This window comes from Aotus nancymaae, unplaced genomic scaffold, assembly GCF_030222135.1.
Source record: "Aotus nancymaae isolate 86718 unplaced genomic scaffold, 86718_ANA_hifiasm-v0.15.2.pri h1tg000089l, whole genome shotgun sequence".
NCBI classification, from domain to species: Eukaryota; Metazoa; Chordata; class Mammalia; order Primates; family Aotidae; genus Aotus; species Aotus nancymaae.
Genome location: NW_026988504.1, coordinates 17,117,247 through 17,132,720, shown reverse-complemented (window position 1 = coordinate 17,132,720; position 15,474 = coordinate 17,117,247). Strand labels below are relative to the sequence as shown.

Here is a 15,474-nt window from a genome sequence, read left to right as displayed (position 1 = left end):
ACTGGCACTCCTGCTTTACAAATTAATTTTAGTACATTTCGAAATGCATTAACATCCATCCATCCATGTTGTCCTCTTAGAGTTACAAACACAAAGCAGTTGTCCCCGACCTTGGCCGAGGGGGATATATTCTGAGGCTGCCACTGGATGCCTGAGACCTCAGACAGTACCAAACTCTATATACTCTCTATTTTTTGATGTGATAACCGAGACAGCTACTAAGTGTCTAACAGGCATGTAGCAGGTACAGAGCGGAGATGATGGACAAAGGGAAGCTACGTGCCCTGGGTGGGATGGGGTGGGACAGTATGAGGTTTCATCTCACTCCTCAAAACAGCATACAATTTAAAACCTATGAATTGTTCATTTCTGGAATTTTTCATTTAATATTTTTGGACCACATTTGACTGCAGGGAACTAAAACTGCAGAAAGTGAAACCTTGGCAAAGCAGGGACTATGCTCATTAGAAAACAAACTTCATGGCCGGGTGTGGTGGCTCACGCCTGTAATCCCAGAACTTTGGGAGGCCGAGGCAGGCGGATCACTTGGGGTCAGGAGTTCAAGATCAGCTTGGCCAACATGGCGAAATCCTGTCTCTACTAAAAATACAAAAATTAATTGGGTGTGGTGGTACACACCTGTAGCCCCAGCTAATCAGAAGTCTGAGGCAAGAGAATCATTTGAACCTGGGAGGTGGAGGTTGCAGTCAGCTGAGATCACACCACTAGGCTCTAGCCTGGGCGACAGAGCAAGACTCTGTCTCAAACAAACAAACAAACAAACAAAAACACCACAACAAACAAAAACAACAAACAAAAACCAAACTTCATGACAATTATTGTCAAGCCTCAATAAATACAGCTCTCCTGAAATGATAACATTCCCTCTTTGACAGCTGGTAACTTCTAGGGGAAGCTACCTGTAGTCAGGAAGAGAACATTACTCTCCAAATCCATGTAAGTTGATCCCAGTGAAGACATTGAGAGGTTCATGCAATCTACCCAGAGGAGCACCTGGGGAGAAATTAGATCTAAGTAAATCTTCGTGGTTAAATTAATGAGATTGTGAATTTCCTAAAACCAAGCATGACTCAGGGATTGAAAATGAGTCTTAACCAAGGAATAAAGACCTGGAAGGCATGGGAAGGTCCTTCTTAGGACCCAGGCATTCTTCATCTTGGAGCATCTAGAAACCTCTCTTTTCTGTCACTCCTCCCCTAGATAAAAATGGTTTGATCACAGTTCACTGAAGCCTTGACCTCTTGGGCTCAAGTGATCCTCCTACCTCAGCCTCCTGAGTAGCTGGGATGACAGGTGCGTGCCACCTTGTCCAGCTAATTTTTAAATTTTTTTGTAGAGATGGGGGTCTCACCATGTTGCCTAGCCTGGCCTTGAATTCCTGGGTGCGAGCGATCCTCCTGCTTTGACCTCTCAAAGCACTGGGATTACAGGCCAGAGCCACCACGCCCAGCCAGTATCCCACTTCTTACCACTCATTTCTACTTGGAAGGCTCACTGGTATCTGAAACTGATCATGTCTAAATGGTGCTCTTGCTTTTCTTCTCAGAACGTGCTTCTCATCCACTGTTTCCCATGATGGCAATGGCACCATGACTTCCCAGGGCCACTAGGCAAAGCTAGAAAGCTCAGATCATTCCTATTTTGTCCCCCTTTCATGCTCCACATCAATTCTAACAGAAAGTCTGTTTTCAAAACAGATCCCTTCCTCCTCTCTTTATCCACTGCCATCTTTCCCAGCTCAAGCCACCATTTTGGTCTGGATCATTCCCATAGCCTGTCAACTGGACTCCCTGCTTCCAGTCTTTTCTTTCACTCATTCTCCACAGAACAGCCAGAGCAAACATTTACAAACATAAATCACCCAATGTAACAGGCTGTCCTAATCTAGATTCTGGAACAGAAGCAAAAGCACACTATTGGAAAACCGACGAAACCTGAATAAAGTCTGTAGTTTTGGCAATGGAATCATGGTAAGGTAAGATGTTAACATGAGGGGAAGCTGGGTAAAAGGTATTTGAGAGCCCTGTGCACAATCTTTGCAACTTCAGTATAATTTTTCTTTTCCTGAGATGGAGTTTTGCTGTTGTCATCCGGGCTAGAGTGCAGTGGCACGATTTCGGCTCACTGCAGCCTCCACCACCCAGGTTCAAGTGAGTCTCCTGCTTCCGCCTCCACGCTCAGCTAATTTTTTTTTTTTAAGTAGAAATGGGGTTTCACCATGTTGGCCAGGCTGGTCTTCTCAAAATCCTGACCTCAGGTAATCCACTCACTTTGGCATCCCAAAGTGCTGGCCATGAGCTGCTGCACCAGGCCAACTTTAGTATAAATTTAAAATTATCCCAAAATAAAAAAATTTTTTAAATGCCGTGAACAATATCTTGTCGCTCCTTTGTTTAAAATCCCTGAATGGGTTCCCACTGCACTGCAATCCAGACTCTGTCGTGGCCCCATAGCTCTTCCATAGTCTGGCTTCTACATTTTCAACCTCAGTTCCCACCATCTACTCACTCTCACTCCTGACGCTCTAGCTAGTGGTTTTCCAGCAGTTCTTGGAATGTGTTAGGCCGTGTCAGGGGCCAGGGCCTTTGCGCTCTGCACTAGTCTGTGGGGTTAGCCATAAAAGGACACCTCAGATTGGGCGGTGTAAACAATAGAATCTAATTAATTGTCTTACAGCTCTGAAGGCTGAAAGTCCAAGATCAACGTGCCTGCAGGGTTGATTTCTTCTGAGGCTTCCTCCTTGGCTTGCGGATGGATGCCTTCTCCCTATGTCTTCACGTGGTGTACCCTAAGAGTCATTTGTTTGTTTGTTTTCGAGACAGGGTCTCTCTCTGTCACTCAGGCTGGAGTGCAGTGGCACGATCTTGCCTCACCAAAACCTCCACCTCCTGGGTTCAAGTGATCCTCCCATCTCAGCCTCCTGACTAGCCAGGACTACAGGTGTGCGCCACCACACCTGGCTAGTTTTTGTATCTGTTATGTACAGATGGGGTTTCACCATGTTGCTAGGCTGGTCTTGAACTCTTGAGCTTAAGCAATCATCCCACCTCAGCCTCTCACAAAGTGCTGGGATTCTAGATGTGAGCCACCACACCCAACCTAGAGTCTCTTTATGGGCCCAAGTGTTCTCTTCTTAAACGAACACCAGTCAGACTGGATTAGGGCCCACTCTACTGGCAATTTTTTTTTTTTTGAGACAGACTCTTGCTCTGTCGCCCAGGTTGAAGTGCAGTGGCATGATGTCGGCTCACTGCAACCTCTGCCTCCCAGGTTCAAGCAATTCTCCTGCCTCAGCCTCCTGAGTAGCTAGGATTACAGGTGCCCACCACCATGTCTGGCTAATTTTTGTACTTTTAGTAGAGATGGGGTTTTACCATATTGGCCAAGCTAGTCTTGAACTCCTGACCTCGTGATCTGCCTGCCTCGGCCTCCCAAAGGGCTGAGATTATAGGCGTAAGCCACCATGCCTGCCTAATGGCCTCATTTTAACTTAATCCCCTCTTTAAAGGTCCTGTCTCCATGCACAGTCACATTCTAAATGTGAATCTGGGGTGGGGGAACATATATCTCACAGGGCCGGCTTCTTCCCATACTCAAACCTCACGTGCACCTGGACTTGTGTCTTCCAAGAGGCCTTTGAGGCCGCAGGCTGAGCTCCCTCTAGCCTGATTATTGCTTGCCTAGCACTTAGCACAGCTGTAATTTTTTTTTTTATTGCATTTTAGGTTTTGGGGTACATGTGAAGAACATGTAAGGTTGTTGCATAGGTACACACGTGGCGGTGTGATTTGCTGCCTTCCTCCCCATCACAATTCTTTTGTTTGTTACTTGCCTATTATCTGCTTCCCTACTCCATGATTAATGGAGGGCTGGTTTGTCTCAGTGCTGTATCCCTGATCCTTCTCCTAATGCCTGGTACGTAGTAGGTGCTCAAAACTTGTTGAACAGCAAATCGTTTATTGACGCTTCAGACAAAATGAAAGTCTCATTGGGAAAGCATCATGAGTGCAGTTAATCCCGAGGTATGGCCATCACAGTAATCATGTCTCATATTTGCATGGTACTTTACAGTTATAAAGTGCTTCCATGTAAACTAACCTCTATGCATCCTCCACACCCTGATGGAAGCATTATTTGTCCTATTTTTTTTTCTCTTCCCATGCATTTATTCTCTGATCCTTTTTTTTTTTATTTTATTTTAAAAATTTCTTAGTTTTTGAGACGGAGTTTCGCTCTAGTTGCCCAGGCTGGAGTGCAGTGAGTGGCGTGATCTCGGCTCACTGCAACCTCTGCCTTCCAGGTTCAAGTGATTCTCCTGCCTCAGCCTCTCGACTAGCTGGGACTACAGGCACGCATCATGCCCAGCTAATTTTTGTATTTTTAGTAGAGATGGGGTTTCACCATGTTGGTCAGGATGGTCTTGATCTCTTGACCTCGCGATCTGCCTGCCTCAGCCTCTCAAAGTGCTGGGATTACAGGCGTGAGCCACCATGCCCGGCCCTGTTTTTTAAAATAAAGAAACCAAGCCTTATTTGGTTACAGTGATAACTGGAACTTCTATAATGATCTTTCTGTTTCACGAAGAACAACTTTGTGTTCTTTCATTACCACACAGAGGAACTAGAAATGAAATAAATTCCAGATATTTCTTTCAGGCAGCCTCCAAGGAGAACTCTGTGAAAGAGCTTCATGTTTCCAGGAGCTAAACTGGACATTCTCTCCATTTTATCAGAGGAGTCTCTTTGCAAGGAACAATGTCCTTGGTGAGCTGTGGCTAATGAGAATACATGTGGTACCCAGCCCTTTTATTGCGTGAGCGGGAGTGGAATGAAGCGGCGTTCCTATACGCCTTTTGTAAACGGCCTTATTTCCAGGAGTATAAAGAAGTCAAGACATTTGGATAACCTGTGCTCCTCAGTGTTGGTTTTAAGTAGCACTTACTGTTTCCTTAAATCTATAGTTCTCAGTCTTGTCACCCCTCAGATTCCCCTGGGGGAGGTGTAAAAATCCCAGTGCCTGAACCCCACTTCAGACAAACGAAATCAGAATCCCCAGGGCTGGGACAACAGCGCCAGTGATGGCTAAAGCTTCCCAGGTGGTTTTTTTTTTTTTTTTTTTTTTTTTGAGATGGAGTCTCGCTCTGTTGCCCAGGCTGGAGTGCAGTGGTGTGATCTTGGCTCGCTGCAACCTCTGCCTCCCAGGTTCAAACAATTCTGCCTCAGCCTCCTGAGTAGCTGGGATTACAGACACGAACCAACACACCCAGCTAATTTTTGTAGTTTTAGTAGAGATGAGGTTTCACCATTTGGCCAGGCTGGTCTCGAACTCCTGAGCTCAACCCATCCTCCCACCTCAGCCTCCCAAGTGCTGGGATTACAGATGTGGTCCACCCCACCTGGCCCAGGTGATTTTAATAGGCAGCTGTGATTGAGAACTGCTGTTCTAGATCTTCACAGGGGAGGGGATGGCACAGCCACTGTCCCCTAAGGGAACATATCAGGTTCAGCCTCAGGGTAACTCTCTAAAACTGCACACACTCCTAGCTGAAGAATTCGGTGTTCTGGAAGGGAGTGTTCAGTCTTTCATGCACATTGGCTGGTTTAGACCAGCCTGCATCCAGGACCCATTAAATCAAAATCCCAGGGGGCTAGGACCCAGGCATGAGCTGTTGCTAAAACTTCTCAGGTGAGTCCAGGGCGCAGCCAAGGCTGGGAAGCGCTGCTTTAAATGGTACCTGCTTTGTTTGAAAGAGGAAGTAAAGTAGTAAGACTGCCCCCATTAACCCCACTGAACACCAGTAACCTGGCAGCCGTCACCACACGAGCAGCCTCTCCTTCAGCTGAACCAGGCAGTGCTAAGCACGGACTCTCCCAGGTCTAGATTTATGGCCTTGGAAAAACAACAGAACCTTACCTTGGCATGGTGCCGTCCTCCCTAGCACTAATTAAGCCCCAAATAATTCTCATGAGTATGTCCATAAAATAAATGGGCCTCAATTTAAGACAACTTCCCCTCTGCGTCCTGGTTCATGTAATCACAGTTCGCGGGTTTTCACAATCATACATACACTGGTTTTATTTTTAACAAGGAAGAGAAGATATGTATATCTAGTCATACTGCCACTATTCATTTTTTTTTACTAGATATTGGGTCATGTAAAAAAATTACTTATATGGTAATTGATAATAGGATAACAGCATGTACTCAATTCGGCCACTATCATCAATATGACTATCAGTAGCCTCTTTGAATTTAATTATTGCTTCTTATCGTCATCAATTTCATTAAATTTTTGGCAGGTAGGGGAAGAAACAGGGTGCAGATAGCAGTATGAAGGATGGTAGCTGAATGATAAGAGTGTACACCCAGAAAATGCAAAGAAATGAACTGAGTTTATGAAATAGTTTGGAGATGCAGTGAGACAAGAGAATTATCACTACTGCACTGCTTTCCTTAGCAGCTCTGTGCCCCACCAAAAGCTTCACACGCAACCCAGGACAGAAAAAGGGCACAGCAGCACATGCCTTGGCTTCAGGCGCCAATTTGGAATCCCTGGCTAGATAAAGCTAGCGCTTAGTAACTAAATAATTGTTAGATAAATATATACTTCTCATGTTCAGATTTTGAAGCATTAGTAAGTATGAATGGCAACAGAGGCAACCCTCCTTTTTTTTTTTTTTTTTGAGACAGAGAATTGCTTGAACTCTTGTAGCCCAGGTTGGAGTGCAGTGGTGCAATCTCAGCTCACTACAACCTCTGCCTCCTGGGTTCAATCGATCCTCCAGCCTCAGCCTCCTGAGTAGCTAGGATTACAGATGCCTACCACCATGCCCGGCTAAATTTTATATTTTTAGTAGAGACGGGGTTTCGCCATGTTGGCCAGGCTGGTCTTGAACTCCTGACCTCAGGTGATCTGCCCATCTTAGCCTCCCACAGTGCTAGGATTATAGGCGTGAGCCACCACACCCAGCTGCAACCCTCCTTTTCTGCCTCTCTGGGACCAACCTTGAACCTGCTGGACAACCAACTGCTGCTGAATATGTAAATTAGAGGGGGGCGAACTGGCAAAGAAGCCTAATCAAGTGGCTCTGGGCCATCTGATCCAATGGCCTCAGGAGCAAGACAGCATGACCTGGGGTCCATGGAGTAGAGTCAAGCAGAGCCTGGGGGAAGGGGGCGGGAACTGGGCCAAAAGCATTTAAAGCCTCTTCAGTATAACAAGATGGCAGGACTGGGGGGCTTGAGCAAGCTGGGTGCCCTGACAGGGAGATGAGGAGCATGCTCCATGGACAGTTCTAGAATCCACATGCTGGAGAGGAGGAGGCAAGCCAGGCTACTTCTCGAGGAAGCACATTGTGTCCAAGGGCTGCATAGAGTGCCTAGGTGATAGGTGTAGAGTGCCTAGGTGATCGTTGCAGAGTGCCTAGGTGATCAGTGCAGAGTGTCTAGGTGATAGGTGCAGAGTGCCTAGGTGATCGGTGCAGAGTGCCTAGGTGATCGGTGCAGAGTGTCTAGGTGATCCCTGCTTCTCTTGCAGGCCAGCCTAAGTCTCAAAGGGGTGGGGTCCTTGGCACAGGCCTTGATCCTGATTGTAAGATGGATAACCTGTTATTTTAAATTCCTAGCAGAGTAGTCAAAAAAAACCTTAGCACCTGCCGAAAAAGGGATATATGATAATACATAATAACCATATGAATTTTGGGGACTATTTGAACTGGGTAGAGGATAAACCAGATTACAGTGGTCCCACCAACCTATAGGGATCACAGTGAGGCCACATGTTCCCCCTGCACCTCTTTTTTATATTTAGGTGTCACTCTGTCACCCAGGCTGGAGTGCAGAGGTACAAACATGGTTCACTGCAGGCTTGACCTCTTGGGCTCAAGCAATTCTCCCACTGCGGCCTCTCAAGTAGCTGGGAACACAGGTGTGTGTGCCGCCATGCCTGGCTAATTTTTTAATTTTGCAGAGATGGAGTTTCACCATGTTGCCCAGGCCGGTGGTCTCAAACACCCGACCTCAGGTGATCCACCCACCGCAGCCTCCCAGAGTGCTGGGATCAGAGCCACCGCGCCTGACCTTGCTACACCTCTTCAAATGGAGAGCTGTTTTGAATGAACTCATGGAGAAAAGAGAGAAAGCAAGGCAATTTGTTTGGGAAGACTAAAAGATATATTTTTTAAATTTCCCAGCCAGGCATGGTGGCTCACACCTATAATCCCAGCACCTTGGAAGGCCGAGATGGGCAGACTGCTTAAATCCAGGAGTTCGAGACCAGCCTAGGCAACATGTTGAAACCCCTGTCTCTAAAAAAAACACAAAAAGTAGGTGGGCATGGTCATATGTGCCTGTAGTACCAGCTACTCGGCGCGGGGGGGCAGGGTGGGGAGGACTGAGGTGGGAAGATCACTTGATCCCAGGAGGTCAAGGCTGCAGTGAGTCAAGATTGTGCTACTGCACTCTAGCCTGGGCGACAGAGTGAGATCCTGTCTTAAAAAAAAAAAAAAAAATCCCCACATTTTCATATTACCCCAGGAAAAGCAATTCAGGCACCCGAACCTTATTATCCTTTTCATGAGAGTCCACAGCTATGTGAAAATGGTCAAACTCACTTCAATATCCAGGAACTAGCAATTGTTTAAAGAAGTACGTTGAAGCATGGAAGGCAGTACGGCCGGGAAAACTCACTATGGGGAAGGATACTTCACGGCATATTAAAAATAACACACTAGGGCCGGGTGCGGTGGCTCACGCCTATAATCCCAGCACTTTGGGAGGCCAAGGCGGGTGGATCACAAGGTCAAGAAATCGAGACCATCCTGGTCAACATGGTGAAACCCCGTCTCTACTAAAAATACAAAAGATTAGCTGGGCATGGTGGCGCGTGCCTGTAATCCCAGCTACTCAGGAGGCTGAGGCAGAATTGCCTGAACCCAGGAGGCGGAGGTTGCAGTGAGCCGAGATCGCGCCATTGCACTCCAGCCTGGGTAACAAGAGCGAAACTCCATCTCAAAAAAAAACAAAAAAAACACTATACAATTCAATTCAGGAGGAATTGGTTAAAAAATAAATGTGTCCATAATCTGCAACAAGAATCAAATCGCTAACAGAAGTCTTCTCTAAATCGTGGAACTGCTATTGGTTTTTCCTTTTTTTTCTAATACCCTTTTTTGTGTGTGCAGTTTCCAAGTGTGAATAGCCATGTATTAATCTTTTTTTTTTTGAGACAGAGTCTCTCTTTGTTGCCAGGGCTGGAGTGCAGTGGTGTGATTTGGGCTTACTGTAACCTCTGCCTCCCAGGCTCAAGTGATTCTCTTGCCTCAGCCTCCTGAGTAGCTGGGATTACAGGCATGCGCTACCATGCCTGGCTAATTTTTTATATTTTTAGTAGAGATGGGGTTTTGCCATGTTGCCCGGGCTGGTTTCGAACCCCTGAGCTCGGACAATCCGCCTGCTTTGGCCTCCCAAAGTGCTGGGATTACAGGCGTGAGCCACTGCACCCACCAGCTTTCTAATCAGAAAAAAATCAGTATATTACAAGGATTCAAGTTTAAACACGGTTTGATGCTGTTTTAGACATGGTGGTTTTGAGGAAGTTGGCCAGCAATGCGCCTGTGATTTCGGGCTGTGACAGGAAGATGGCCCTAAAATCTCCCTTTGGGCCGCCACTTCAAAAAGACACTAACAACGGGATTCCTGAACATAGTGGTAGGATAGTACTTTTGCCAGCTGTATTCTTCTCTCCTCTGGGAAGTTCCATGAACTCTCTAGATTCAGGTTCTTCCTTTCAATGGTTACTAAAGGAACCCACAGACGATTACCAGGTGAGGCTTTTGGTAGGTCAAAACACTCACTCCCAAAGAAAAGAGAAGTTAGAAATGTACTGCCCCAGCAGAAAGAGCCTGGGGTAAAAGCCAGGTCAGAAGATGGTCTTTTTTGTTTTTCTGAGACAGTCTTGCTCTGTCATCCAGACTGGAGTGCAGAGGCACGGTCTTGGCTTACTGCAACCTCTGCCTCCTGTGTTCCAGAGATTCTCCTGCCTCAGCATCCTGAGTAACTTGGACTACAGGCATGTGCCACCGGCTAATATTCTGTATTTTTAGTAGAGACGGGGTTTTACCGTGTTATCCAGGATACTCTCGATCTCCTGACCTCATGATCCGCCCACCTCAGCCTCCCAAAGTGCTGGGATTACAGGCATGAGCTACTGCGCTCAGCCACAAGATGGGTTTTAAGCAATATGATTAAGCAAAATACTTGGCTGAAATTTAGTAAAAGTCAGAATGCCTCAGGAGATAAATATTTTGTGGGGGTAGCCCCTGATTTTAAGGTAGGATGTGTGGGTGCATACATATACCTCATGTAAGTAAGCTTATATACAGTATGCATACATACATCTGATTGTATTTTCTTTCTTTCTTTTCTTTTCTTTTCTTTTTTTTGAGATGGAGTCTCGCTCTGTGGCCCAGGCTGGAGTGTAGTGGTGCAATCTCAGCTCACTGCAACCTCTGCCTCCCGGGTTCAAGCAATTCTCCTGCCACCTAAGTAGCTGGGATTACAGGTGTGCACCACCACACCCAGCTGATTTTTGTATTTTTAGTCAAGATAAGGTTTCGCCATGTTGGCCAGGCTTGTCTTGAACTCCTGACCTCAGGTGATCTGCCCACCTCAGCCTCTCAAAGTGCTGGGATTATAGGTGTAGGCCACTATACCCCGCCTGTATTTTCTTTTCTATTCACACATATATCTGATTGTATTCCCTTTTCTAAGTAAATATTAATAGGCATCGAGAAGATGTGCGCTCCATCCAATGATCAGAAACCAAATCTTGGACTTCCAACTGCCCCGTCATCCTCTCCACCTCCCGTGACAATCACCCCAGGTCACAGGCTTCTGCTCAGAGGCCCATGGGAAGTACATAAAAATGAGAAGAAAGAAAAGCTAGATGACAGAGGAATTCCAGGGAAAAGTCCCAAGGAAATAACCCTCAGAAGCCAAAGGCCAGAACATCTCTGAGGTCCCGGGCACAGGTCCCACTGCTGGCCCTGGTCACAGAGGGGCGGCGCGGAGTGCTGTGACTTTCAGAGCCCAGGAGGTGAGCGCAGCATGGAGGGAGGGGCTACTCACGCTGTCGTTGCTTCCTTTGTTGTCCTCATACTTGGTTTCTATATGAATGGAGAATTTCGGCAGAAAGGAACACTGTGGGAGAATAGCAAACTTTCATTAGCATAACATGTTTTCTCTTCCTATTTCAGCAGAGCTTCTGAATACGTTCCTGGCCATTTGGTTGGAAGCACCGTCCCGGAGCAGAAATGTTAAGATACCAAATCAATATCCAAATTCAGACAAGGAAAGCTGCCTTTAGGACCACGAACACTGTTTAATCCAGACAGTCAGGCCACAGAGAATAACCAGCAACAGAAGGCAAGTCCCTGAAGAGGACATTTTCAAAAGGAGTATGTTCTGTGACTCCAGGCGTAAGCTTTAGAGAAGCGAACCCCTAAATCAGGCCAGTTCCAGTTCTGGAGAGCTTACCTTTGGGGAGCAGCTGCCATTGCTGGATTCGTGGGCACCCAGACTTAATCTTTATATAAATACTTATATAATGTTAGCGAGGGAATATAGAACTATAAAATCGTAGATTATTGAGGTCAGATAGATCTGGCTTTTATTTTTAATTTTTTTAAAAATAAAAAAATTTGTTTTAATTTTTAAATGTAATTTTTAATGTTTTCATTTTATTATTCTTTATTGTTTTGAGACAGGGTCTTGTTCTGTTGCCCAGGCTGGAGAATGGCATGATCTTGGCTCACTGCAACTTCCACCTCCTGAGTTCAAGTGATTCTCATGCCATAGCCAACCGAGTAGCCTGGCTAACTTTTGTATTTTTAGTGGAGACAGGGTTTCTCCATGTTGGCCAGGATGGTCTCGAACTCCTGAGCTCAAAAGACCTGCCCATCTCAGTCTCCCATAGTGCTGGGATTATAGGTGTGAGCCACCACACCCGGACTTCTTTTTCTTTTTATTTTTGAGACAGGGTCTTGCTTTTCACCCAGGCTGGTGTGCAGTAGTGCCATCACAGTTCACTGTAACCTTGACCTATGGGCTGAAGCGATCCTCCCGCTTCAGCCTCCGGGTAGCTGGGACTACAGGTGTGTACCACCATGTATGGTTAATTTAAAAACTTTTTTTTCTAGGGGCAGGGGTCTCTCTGTGTTGCCCAGGCTGGTCTCAAATTGCTGAGCATAAGCAATTCTCCTGCCTCAGCCTCCCAAAGTGCCGGGATTACAAGCATGAGCCACTGCATCTGGCTGAGACCCTGGCTTTTAATATGCAACTTTGGATAAGTCATTTAACTTCTCTGAACCCCAACAGAGTTAACACAGAAATAAGAATGATTACCTAAGAGTGACGCTGTGAAGGTTAAATATTAATAAAATGGTGTTTTAAAAACATATAGTGCTGGGCAGTGAGAATGCATTCAGCAGACAGCATCCATGGGTAGAAATGGAACCATAAGAGGCAGCCGCTCTCTTTGCCTACAAGGGAAGAGAAACCCCAAATGCAATCCAGCCCTATGGCTCCAGTCTCCCTGAGTCAAGCTGTATGCATTTAGTAGATGTGAAGGGTTAAGGTGGCTTGAGGAGAGGATTTTGATGGATGTTGGCGTAACCATACTCTGGCTGGCACTGAGCTGGGCATGAACTTTCTTGGCCACCAGAGATGGGATTGAAGGCTAATGGGCAAAATGACCCAGCAACTCCACAGTGATCTGAGGGTCCTGGGGAAACCAGACTTGGCCTGATTGCATCACAGTCCCAAGAGGCTAGGTCCTTTATACATGTTTCCAGCACTCATATACTGTCTACACCAGACACTGCTACAAATGCTCTGATGTTCTCACTCATTTATTCCTGGCAACAACCCCACGAGGAAGGTACTATTACCATCCCCACTGCTTTAAAGGTGAGGAGATGGAGGTGCAGAGAGGGTAAGTAAATGGCCTATGGTCACACAGTCAGGTGGCCTGGTCCCGGTGTCCATGCTCCTCACCATACTGAGTGGTTCTCAAAGAGGAGTTTCTGGACCAGCTGGAGCAGCCCAGAATTGTTAGAAATGCAAATACTTGGGGCTGGGCACAGTGGCTCACGCCTGTAATCCCAGCACTTTGGGAGGCCGAGATGGGCGGATCACCTGAGATCCAGAGTTCAAGACCAGCCTGACCAATATGGAGAAACTCCATCTCTACTAAAAATACAAAATTAGCTGGGTGTGGTGGCTCATGCCTGTAATCCCAGCTACTCAGGAGGCTGAGGCAGGAGAATTGCTTGAACCCAGGAGGCAGAGGTTGCAGTGAGCTGAGATTGCACCACTGCACTCCAGCCTGGGCAACAAGAGTGAGACTCCATCTCAAAAAAAAAAGAAATGCAAATACTTGGCCAGGCGTGGTGGCTCACACCTGTAATCCCAGCACTTGGGAGACCAAGGCGGGCATATCACGTGAGGTCAGGGGTGCAAGACCAGCCTGGCCAACATGGTGAAACTCTGTCTGTACTAAAAATACAAGAATTAACCGGGTGGGGTGGTGCAACCCTGTAATTCCAGCTACTCGGGAGGCTGAGGTATGAGAATCGCTTTAATCTGGGAGGTGGAGGTTGCAGTGAGCTAAGATTGCGCCATTGCACTCTAGCCTGAGCAACAGAGTGAGACTCCATCTCAAAAAGAAAAAAAAAAAGGAAAAAAAAAAGGAAATGCAAATTCTTCAGCAGACCAACTAAATCAGAAACTCTGGAGGTGGGCTTTAGCAATCTGTTTACCAAGCCCTCTAGGGTATGCTGAGGCATGCTCAAGCTGGAAAACCACCTGGCTATAGCACACACGTGCTTCAGCCGCACAATGACCATGCTCCCCTTTCAGACCCTTGGTGGCACCTGCACGAGAAGGCAGAGGTCTGGGATGTGCCACTGATAATTCTCCTGGCATCCCATGCCAGGGCACATTCAGCATGCATCTGTCTTAATCTAAGTGAAACAAGCGATCTGAACCCTGACTAAGGAAACACGGAAACAATCAATCCCAGTAATTGCCTTTACGGAGAATGAGGCCCTGCGATTATTCATTAACACCTTCTCTGCTGTCTCCTCTCAAACCTCTCACTCCATAACCGCTGCCCTCACACCCGGGTCCAAGTGGCACCAAGGATCAGCTGCTCATCTCAAATGAAGACGCTGGAGGACTCGGACCCCATAGCAGACACGGGAACATGGGGGGGACACCCTAGCCGAGAGACCCTCTTAGATATGACAAGTCTTTAGGTAAATCAAATTCGTATTTTTTATCCCATCATTCACATGAGAGTCAATCCAAGGAGTGGGGAGAGAAAAGAGCTGTGCAGGCTGGGTGTGGGTCTCGGTGCACCGGAGTAGAACACCATGAGGAGTTTTTACCCCTCGCACCTCTAAACCACCTAGCTAGCCCAACACATGAATCTTAGCATTTGCGTATTAAACCCAAATATGAAATGCAAAACTCCCATGCAAATTAGCAGATGTTGTTATTTTTGAGTGAGGACTTTGAATATTTTCATATCAGAATGGCAATCTTGCCATGAGGCTGGAGTGCACCTGGCTTCAGGGGGGTGGCCAGAGAACAGCTCCTGCTAACTCCGAGCTGGTCAGCACTTTCTCCCGTGGCAGGCGGTTGGGGCTGATAATCCCCTGGGGATGTCTGATGACTTGTTCTCAAAGCTCTGGGGTGTGCGGGTGTCTTGAGTTAAAATCAGCATTATCTGTGGCTCCGGGCTTCTTTGGTGCTGTCATTGAAATCTCTCTGGGGAGATGTCCATGTTAAGACAACCTTCTGCCTCCCCCACGTAGGTTGGTTTCTCTAAAAATCCAGCCCACTAATCCTAGCGGAAGCTTAGCTTTAAAGCAAGGTCTTTTATTTCTTTCTGATTGGCTCCCTGTAATATCTCACCCACTGATCTATCCTAAATCCCTTCCCCTCTCACGGCCCCCTGCCTGGCTTCACTCTTTCTCCCCTCTCCCTCTCGCAGCTGATCGCTTTCAGTCACAGTTTAATGAGGACACGGACCACATGATAGAAACACCTACCACGTCCCTTTCCTCCATTACAAATCTGCTTATTTCTTTACGTTTCTTATTCTTTGTGAATCAGAGAAAGATACATCCTCCTCTTCTCCAGCAGAGAAATAATATGATGAAAAGCACTGAGACATTGGAGTCAGCTGACTTGGGCTCAAATCCGAGATATGGTAACCTGGGCAAGTTATTTTACTATTCTCAACCTCAGTTGCCCCAAGTAGAGAATGGGGACAATCCTTCTCCACTCTGTAGCAGTGTTCAGAAGATCAATGAGATCACACAGCTAAACCCCCAGCACAGTGACTGGCACACAGTAGGTGCACAGTAAAAATTATTTGTAAGCTCTTCT

The 15,474-nt window shown here is 46.6% G+C and overlaps 1 protein-coding gene across 1 annotated transcript in view; it reads right to left on the bottom strand.

Moving 5' to 3' along the window:
• PITPNC1 (phosphatidylinositol transfer protein cytoplasmic 1) overlaps positions 1 to 15,474 on the bottom strand; it is a 321,334-nt gene that overhangs the window by 106,924 nt on the left and 198,936 nt on the right. The window contains exon 5 of the mRNA XM_064369485.1: positions 11,149 to 11,220. Within this exon, the coding sequence (XP_064225555.1) occupies positions 11,149 to 11,220 (72 nt within the window). The remainder of the gene's footprint in view (positions 1 to 11,148; positions 11,221 to 15,474) is intronic.